Consider the following 9,761-nt stretch of genomic DNA (forward strand, 5'->3'; position numbering starts at 1 on the left):
TGATGTTTTGCGTTTATAAAAAAAAAGTCTGAACAATCAAAATATCCACTTGATGCTGTAAAAAGAATAGTGAAATTAAAAGCGATTTTTAAAAGAGATTATACTGTAAGTATTCATACTTCAATTCTATATTTAAGATCATCTAATTGAATTTGATCTTAAGTGATTTGAAATTTCTGCTTTTAATTAACAAAATAATTCATTAAAATCTAAAGATCGTATTTAAGTGATCTTAAATATAAATATTAAATCGAAATATTAAATCGGACTACAAATACCACTACAAGATTACATTTTAAGATTAGAAATCTGTATGATAGAATAAAATTAACGGAGAATTCTTGAATAATTTATATCAATGTACGAAAAAATAATCTCTAGCATTGCAATTTGTTATATTATTTTGAAAAGCTTCGTAACAAATTTGTTCATATAAATAATTATCCAATCAAATGGACGCAGAACATATCGATTACATTGCAATATCGCGCGCAATTCGTACGTACTGCTGCTATTTGTTCAATAGATAAAACAGATTTTTTAACCTACAAAAACCTTCAACGTTCTAATTTCATTTGTATCTCAGGTCCACGGCTGTCACTTCTGTATTTCCCTCAAGAAGACACCTGGTTACAACAAGTTTCTAAATCGAGAAAATAAAATTTCCCAGCTGTTGGTTGATCAGAATCACTGTAATCAATATAGAAAACAAAAACGAAACTGAATGAAATGATTAGAACCGAATGTGACATCGATGACATGAAATTTTGAAAGATGATGTAGTGCATGCTGATTGGCTGGATGGTTGCATCATGTCGATGTTTCTCCTTTCTATTCGATATATTGCGCGATTGGGGGTAGACGTGCAGCGAGGTATCGAAGTCGAAATCTCGATCGAAATACCACATGCCACTGAACTACATATATATGATGCTCTGGGAGTTGGATACATGTTGTCGACCGTGTAGAAGAGCACCTCTATCTGAAAGAGCATCTTCCACGCGTCTGTATCCGAGAAGATAAGGACTTATTATAAACATACGATGCGCGATCACTTTTTCTTATCATAAAGATAAGATAATCTGATCTTTCAAAAGGACGATACAAGTCGAGTGTTTGCGATATTAATAGATAACGTGGCACCCGTAATTTCCCTTTTGGTTCTCTCTGGAAAATAATAGGGATCCTTATTACTTTCCATTGTGACAAATGCGTCGATAGAGTGACGCTAGTGTTTGAACAATATTTCACAAGGTAAGGAACAAGCTTTTTTATGATTGTTTTATTTTGTACATCAGACAACAGTGTTTAGAAAACATCCTTATGATGTCTTTTAGGTATCTTTTAAGCTTGGTTGCAATATAAGATTAATTTTAATTTTGGTTCAGTTTCTTCTTTATCTTCTTCTAATTCTAAGATAAATAATAAGTTAAACTGAGATTGAAATTGATCTTATATTATTGGGTTTTATACTTGTTATTCTACCAATGTAGATTAACTTTAATATCGGTTCAATTTGCTAATCATTTTTTTCTAATTTTTAGAACTTGAAAAAACTGAAGATTTAGTTGATTCAGAAGATTAAAATTAAACTACGTTGGTAGAAACAGACATTTATATCAATGTAAATTAATTGTATATAATCTTGGTTTAACTTATTCTTTATTCTTTTCTAATTCTTAGAATTAGAAAAAGTAAATTAAATCAAGATTAAAGTTCATCTACATTGATAGAAATATTTGATATGTATGTTTCAAGAGATGTATGATATCTTTTAAACATGTATATATTATCTAAGATATCACTAAAGATATAATAGTTCTCCACGAGATGTCCTAAGGACATCTCGTGGAGAACTATTATATACGTAGAACATCTTCAGGATGGCTTTAGGACATCCCTTGGAGAATTGTGTTGTATGAATGAAATTGAATTCAGAAATAACAAAATATTCTTTGTGGCACAAGATGGTAAAAAAGGACGGGCTTTGGAAGCTGATGCAGCTTCGAGCGCTGATGAAGAATGTTCAACCTAGTGGATGGTCTCTCATTCGAAAAAAAGGTATCCAGGCTCTGATTGTCACTGGAGAGGATGCACATCAATCAGAATATTCGACGGAGCGAGATCAGAGGCGATGTTTTATCAGCGGATTCCGTGGTTCCTACGGGACGGTAGTCATATTGCACGATGCAGCATTGCTGTGGACTGATGGAAGATATTACCAACAAGCTATGTCGGAGTTAGATCCGCCAGAGGCATGGACTCTGATGAGGGAAGGTTTATTGGATACACCTACTATCACTGCGTGGCTCGCTGCGAATTTACCATCAAAATCCGTAGTCGGAGCCGATGCTAATCTAATAAGTTTCACGGAATGGACACGATTGCAGAACAGTTTAATCGATGCCGGTCACGATTTGATTCCACTTTCTGAGAACTTGGTGGATAAAGTATGGGGTGACGATCAGCCAGCACCAACAGCCAACATAGTTTTGCCACAATTGTTACGATATTCGGGTCGAAGTGCAGGAGACAAAGTAAAAGCATGTCGCGATGCTATGCGAGAGAATGGCACGACGATACTTGTAGTGACTGCATTGGATGCAATTGCGTATCTACTAAATTGGAGGGGATCTGATATACCTTTCAATCCTGTCTTCTTTGCATATGTCATTCTCACTCTGAAAGATGTACATATCTTTATAGATAGAAGTAGGCTTAGCCAGGAAGCATTGGAACAACTGAAGAACGAGGGTGTCGATCCAATCTTTCATGCCTACGAGGATATACATGTTTATATGAAATCATTCGTACAATCGTGTTCATTTGAGAAAGATAAAATGTGGATCAGCAATAAATCCAGCTTTGCGCTACACCCGGATGTTGCAACTATTCAAAAACATACGGATATTACACCTATTAGCGTTATGAAATCGATAAAGAATGCTACCGAAATAATTGGAATGAAAGCGGCGCATGTGAGAGATTCTGTCGCTCTTGTAAAATATTTTGCTTGGCTAGAAGATAAAATCAAGAATACGAACGAATTGATTACGGAAATTTCAGGTGCGACGCGGCTGGAACAGTTTAGACAGTAAGTCGATTATGTATATTTTATAAAGCAACTCATTTTTTACAATGTAAAATGTAGATAATGTAGATACAAGAAATTAATTTTTTTTCTAAGGGAACAAGCTTATTTTGTCGGATTAAGCTTTACCACTATATCGTCTGTCGGTCCTCATGGAGCAGTTATTCATTATGCACCTACAGCAGAGACTGATGTGCCTATTACAGATAAAGAACTTTATCTCTGTGATTCTGGTGCACAGTATCATGATGGTACGACAGATGTAACGAGAACGTTACATTTTGGTGAACCCACAAGTTTCGAACGTGAATGTTTCACTAGAGTTTTTAAAGGACAATGCCGGCTATCGACAATGATATTCCCCTTGAAAACAAAAGGAAATTATCTTGATACACTGGCGCGTGAAAGTTTATGGGGCGTTGGGTACGAAGATTTTTAAAATGTGATGAGAAAACATATTTTATGCAAAAAAATTCAACTCTTTATATCTAACTATGAATTAATTTTAGTCTCGATTATCTTCACGGTACTGGCCACGGAGTAGGATCTTATCTCAATGTCCATGAAGAGCCGATTGGTATCTCATGGAAGCCGCATCCGGATGATCCAGGTTTACAATCAGGAATGTTCTTATCAAACGGTATGATAAAAACATAAATAAATCGTAATCGTTTACGCAATCGAAAATAATAAAAAAAAAACATATTTTCAAAACAGAGCCAGGATATTACGAAGACGGTAAGTTTGGTGTCAGATTAGAGAATGTTGAGTTAGTTGTTCCTGCAAAGACACCTTACAATCATAAAAACCGAGGTTTTTTGACATTTGAAACCATGACACTTGTCCCTATTCAAACGAGTTTACTCGATGTATCAATGCTTTCTGACAAAGAGGTATGCGCATTCTCAAATATTTCTCATTTTATTTAAAAATATTTCAATTATGTTTCATGACCTATCTTATTCCAGATCGAATATTTGAATAATTATCATGTAAAATGTTTGGAAGTTTTAAAACCTTTGCTACAAGGACCGGAGAACATTCAAGCACTTAAGTGGCTTGAGAAACAAACCCTTCCTATTTCTCGCCCTAACTGTAATTTAGCACGATGAATTGTAAAAAAAGTCTTTTGAGAGTAACATAACGAGATTGATTTAAACCAATATTACAACGAGGCAGCAAATATTCAATTGGCATAAAAGTCATATAATTTTGTGTACATGGATGGCTGTGCAGTATTATAATCCACCCATGTACACACAATTACTTAAATCGACTATACGTGAGTAAATAAACAACGAACGAATAGCAAAAATGAATATTTTATTTAAGACTCTTTGGATTATATTTAAAACATTGTACTGTTTTATAAGTCAAATTGCAAAGTGAATCAAATTCTAATAATCATTCCATTTGCATTTACTATGACGTAAATATCTAAATAAATATAGAAAATATATTTGTACACATTGTTCGTTTTTTATTCATTCACCAGATAACTATCACCTTGAGAGAAAAAGAAACAAACCCTTATCATGGACGCAATCCATTTAATGTTCTCAACGCCCGCATGCATCATTTCATTCTTGTTTAGCATTTGATAAATAAAAAAAATGAAATGATATTTGCAAACATTATGAATGTTAAATGGGACGCACTCCACGTTGATCGTACGATGTTCAATGTATCAAAATGAATCAAATGTTATACAGTTTATTCATATATTTTATATATATATATATATATATAATACAAAAACATGTTATTTTAATAACAGATATATGGATCTAATGATATTATAAGCCACTAACTACGTCACAATTTCATCTCGATATATACACTAAAACTATGAGACATACATTTTTTAATTCCTATTCTTTCTATTCTTTCGGCACATGTTATTTATTTTATGTCGAAGCTGTGTTATATATAATCAAATAAGAAGATAAATACAAAAGAAAATATTTACTTTTTTAATTTCAACTGCATTTAAAAGTTGACGAGTTTAGGTTGTTCAAAATACGCGCGTACATACACTCAGCGTCATTAATTTCCGAATTAGTTCTTTTTTATTGAATACTTCTAAATATAAAATTTAGAAAATTATGTTATACAGAATTAAATTGAGCAATACAAACACAGATTTAGTATTTTAATTGACAATTATAGTAAATCTAATTCGAAATGGAAATACAATGTTATACTGAACCGCCATCTCTATGCGACTTACATGAAGCCATTTTCAGATCTGAGAATCGAACGTATCTAGTTATTTCTGTTTCTGGTTTAGAACGGACATGTATGAGACCAATATTATATTTGTCCGTTTTCGTCATACGCCAAATTTTTTTACGTCTATTAGCTGTAGGATAGAGAGATTCGAGTACTTCTCTATCCTACAGTCAATTAATACGCTTGAAAAATTTATTATAACAAATGTAATATCAGTTTAAAGCTTATTGGAACTAACAATTAAAGCTCTGGCATTTGAAACAAATTAGATCATAAAATTAAACGTATCTCAAAATCATTTTTTTTTTTTTCGAGAAGTATTTCGAAAAAAATATCGAGAAAAATATCAAAAGCGCTTGAATTTTCAAAGCGCTTGAAATATTATAATACTTTTGCTTGAAATACAATACATGTATTTTGATATTTTGTGTATTTTCTATCCGATCAAAATTAACATGTCCAATAATTCCCAAATATAAACGTACGAAGTTTGATAAAGAATCTTTGCTCTCTTTTTACTGAACATTTTACGCGTAAAATATATGTATCCATCAAATAATTGCGATATCTGATGAATATTTTCGTATTACAACATATTTATCAAATATGAATTATACGTGAGTAGATAATCCATCGCCGCTGATAGATATCGCATAATTTACATGGCGGAAGTAATCCTGTATGGGAGATGTTGAAAACTGCGGAATTGGTTTTTAAATGCATACAATTACATTTAAAATTATTTAAAAGTTATTTAATTAAGATTCATATCCAGGCTAAGGAATATTTTTTGTAAAAAATTATTATTTAGGTTTTTAAGATGATTATTAGTTTCATTATTAAAATTATTAAAAATTATTAAAATTATTAAAAAGATGATTAATCTAATTTGAGATTTACATTAATTTCAGCTTCAGTTTGCAATTACAATTTGTCTCAAATCCAACGAACCTTATCGGCGCGCAGTTTATAAAATTGAAATAATGTATTTGCAAAATTTGCATTTAGTATTAGTAAACACTAATATTCGCTATAACCAAAAATAGAGTTATTTCTACTAATTGTTATATTATTAAAAATTTTATAATTGAAATTTATATTTAAATATATAAAATGGCTTTTGCCTTTTTCGCGATACTCTTATTGTTATAAAATACTTTGTTTGAAATTGACGAATGTTGATTTGATACTGACGTCCGCATTTTATAATATATTCTACGGTTATTTCTATGCTCTCGCAAGATGCCGTGTGTAAATAACGTGTTTTTAAATACCTTTAATATTTATAGAAGATGCACCTGTGGAATGTGTATTAGATATTATCTGTACGGCGAAATATAAATATTTCTCCATACAGAAATGTTTCGATCAGCAGACTACATAAGAATTGAACTTAAATGGAAATTAAACGATATAATATTTTTATTAAATAATTTTATCAACGGATTTTCGATATATAAATATATTCTTTGAGATTAGATTAATTTATACATGTAATTAACCAATATTCTTTGTAACCATGTAAAGCGATTGATTATAGCCATTATTATCTTAACTTTTTATAATATAATTACGACGAGAGGGAAGGAATAATTTCTCGCGAGCTAGGGATGATGGGGAAAACGATTAGGAGAGCAGGACAGTTTCAATGCGTTCTGATTGAAAAACTTAGTTTTCCATGTACCTTGCATTTGTTGTAATAAAAAAAAATAAAGATCGAAACAGTTTTTATACGACAAGATTTGCTTAATAATAGCATGAACACCTAACTTTGACTCATAGCCTTTTTTTGAAAAAAATTGGAGAGGCGTCATGTAATTTTTCTTATTTTAACACGAGAGCACAAAGAATGCAAAATTATGCCATCTGAAAAATAAATGAAATAAAATTTAAGCAGTAAAATTATAATTTATTAAAAAATATTTTCTTTATAATAAAAATGAATATTTTTATGAAAAATATTGAAGAAAAATTGTTTATAGTAATGATTTAAATTTAGATATTGACAGTTCTAGAACTGATTAATGTTTTCACTAGTGTGACGTTGTATTTAAATAAAAAAAACTGACATTTCATACTCTTATAATGAAAATGGTATGGTAAAATTTCATTTTTTTAAGTTCCAAAATGTTCTTTAAATTCATTCTTTTAATTTCATTCTTTAATATCCATATTAATATCCATATTAACTTTTCAAAATTTTAATATTTTATTTACAATTAAATTACTTAAAACTCTCCTCATAAGAATTCAAGCTATTTTAGAAAATTTAAAGAAAACTATACAGTCAAAAAAATCTGAAAAAATTCAGAATATTATATTAATTACAAATTTATTCTCAATATTTAATTAAATCCTTATGTTATATGAAAAAACTGAAGAACTTCTTTAATTTAATTGTTTATTCAATTGAGCCTAGTATTATCAAATTAATTTAAATAAAAAAAAAAATAAAATTCGTTGCTTAGAATAATATCACTGTTTAATCAGTCAAAATTTCCGTCAATAAGCTATCAAAAATTAAGAAACCTTTGATAATCGGCGCGTCTTTGTAATTTCCGGTGGGAAACGCGTCGTGGACGAATAGTAATGAAGAGTAAGTGAAAAAAAAAATAATGAGAAAAAATTAAAAAGTCACAGATGAAGCTACCGTCATTGACAAGTGTGGGAATTGCATTAAGTGAGCCCGCATTACGTTAAATAAGCCTCGCGCATCATTCTATAAATATTGCACGCGATGTGTAAACTCGCATCAATCGATTACCGGCAAGGGCTTTCGCGAACGCCTGTCGGCACCCTCTTTCTCTATCTCGCCGACGTAACAATAACCGTGCGGCACCGTAATTCTGAAAATAGCGACGGCAAGAGGTGAGCTGACGCTATTTCGAGTCGCGTGTCAAAACACATCGCGATACGCGATGCGTTTTCAGGGGCTGCCGGTTTGCGTTCCAGCACGAGAGTAGGTATAGTCCAATCGAAAGGTGAACCGTCGTGCGTCGCGTACGTATCAGCATGCATAGCGTATTCTGACGCGCCCGTATGTACGTCTGTATGCGTGCGTTTAGTCCGCTTCTATATATAGACTTGAATCCCTGCGTATCTCAGTGTCAGGGTGAATGACGGGAGGGTGGAAGGGTGATAGAGTTGCAGGCAGGGTCGCCAGGACGCTCTCCCCAGTGTCATCCCCGACGGTCAAGGGCAGTGGCGTCGCGTGACGTCATGCGACGCTGCAGTGACGCAACTAGTCGCCAAGGGCAACCCACGGTTATGGTCGCTTGGCAACCCCTTTTCGCCCTACTGCTGCCGTTCGAGTCGCGGCTGCCGAGTGCCATACTCCCTCCCACCCTCTTATCCCACCTCATATCGCAGCCGCACTCTCTATCTCGCGTACACGTGCCGTTGCTCAATGAACTCTCCCCGCCGTCTCTCCCTTTCTCTCTCTCGCTTTCTCTCTCTCTCTCTCTCTCTCTCTCTCTCACACTCTCTCACTCTTTTTCTCCTACTTCCCCGCCGTGCCGTTCCGTTCGCCGTGACGTGACCCTAACCCCTAGCAGGGCCTTCGCGGATGCTGCGAGCTGCGACGCAACTCGGAGTAACGACACCCCGGCCGGTTTTACCCTTCTCTTTTCCCTCGCCGCTCACTATCAGGATTTTTCGTTTTAATATCAATATCACACGCTAATTCTGAAAAATATCATAGAACCCGACCGATCCGTAATACCGAGAATTATATTACTCCTGTCCCGAAATCGTGGTGTAAAATCGTGCAATGCTACCCCATACTTTGCTATTTAACGAATAATCGATGGAATTGTTTCAATTCCAGATATCAGAGAATATTCTGGAAAGTTCCAATCTTTGCTCATCCTGCAGGACAACAGGTGTTTAGACGTCAAATCGAAGGAAAGATTTTGTTATTATTAAAATACCTGACGATTTATATTTATTTGATTTATATTTATCTGAATGTCGATCATGATTGAAAGTCCGATTTATCCGCGACGAAAAATAAAAATCTTTGCGTTAGCTTTTACATTTCGTTCTACAAAAAAAAGATTTTACTGAGAAGAAAAGATGATAAAAGAAGACAATAAAAAAATAGTGAAACTGTCCCAACTGTCCCCAAGCCGAGACAGACATCTATTAAGATAAAGAAAGAAGAGGACGCGCGCGAGATGTTAAAGGAGACGCGGAGAAAGGTAGGCAAAACACAGAAAGAGAGAAAAGGAGAAGGGAAAAAAGAAGAGAGCACTCGGAGGGATTTCTCGCGGTGAGACGGAGAGCAACGGAAGGTATACCGCGAAATGCAGAGGAGGCTTCATCTCGCTCTCGGTCCTATTTATAGACGTGCTCTCAGCTTCACTCGTGCCCACTGTCGCTCGTGCACTGTCTTTCTTCTATGTAGGTGCCTGTATACCTATATATATATATATATATA

The 9,761-nt window shown here is 33.7% G+C and overlaps 1 protein-coding gene across 1 annotated transcript; it reads left to right on the forward strand.

The window, feature by feature from the left end:
- Positions 1–857: 857 nt before the first annotated feature.
- Positions 858–4,439, forward strand: LOC108688003 (xaa-Pro aminopeptidase 1). The gene is made up of 6 exons (XM_018194059.1): positions 858–1,254; positions 1,968–3,094; positions 3,188–3,514; positions 3,601–3,731; positions 3,809–3,984; positions 4,060–4,439. Exons 2-6 carry the CDS (start codon positions 1,968–1,970, stop codon positions 4,201–4,203), a joined length of 1,905 nt encoding a protein of 634 aa, XP_018049548.1. The 5' UTR covers positions 858–1,254; the 3' UTR covers positions 4,204–4,439.
- Positions 4,440–9,761: the final 5,322 nt, after the last annotated feature.

This window comes from Atta colombica, unplaced genomic scaffold (assembly GCF_001594045.1).
Source record: "Atta colombica isolate Treedump-2 unplaced genomic scaffold, Acol1.0 scaffold224, whole genome shotgun sequence".
NCBI classification, from domain to species: domain Eukaryota; kingdom Metazoa; phylum Arthropoda; class Insecta; order Hymenoptera; family Formicidae; genus Atta; species Atta colombica.

What these genes read in the sequence shown, in the direction of transcription:
- LOC108688003 (XM_018194059.1), top strand. Translation starts at nt 1,968, where the DNA reads ATGGTAAAAAAGGACGGGCTTTGGAAGCTGATGCAGCTTCGAGCGCTG. An exon ending in AGGAATGTTCTTATCAAACG is followed by an intron (nt 3,732 to 3,808) that starts GTATGATAAAAA and finishes TTTTCAAAACAG; the next exon opens with AGCCAGGATATTACGAAGAC. An exon ending in CAATGCTTTCTGACAAAGAG is followed by an intron (nt 3,985 to 4,059) that starts GTATGCGCATTC and finishes ATCTTATTCCAG; the next exon opens with ATCGAATATTTGAATAATTA.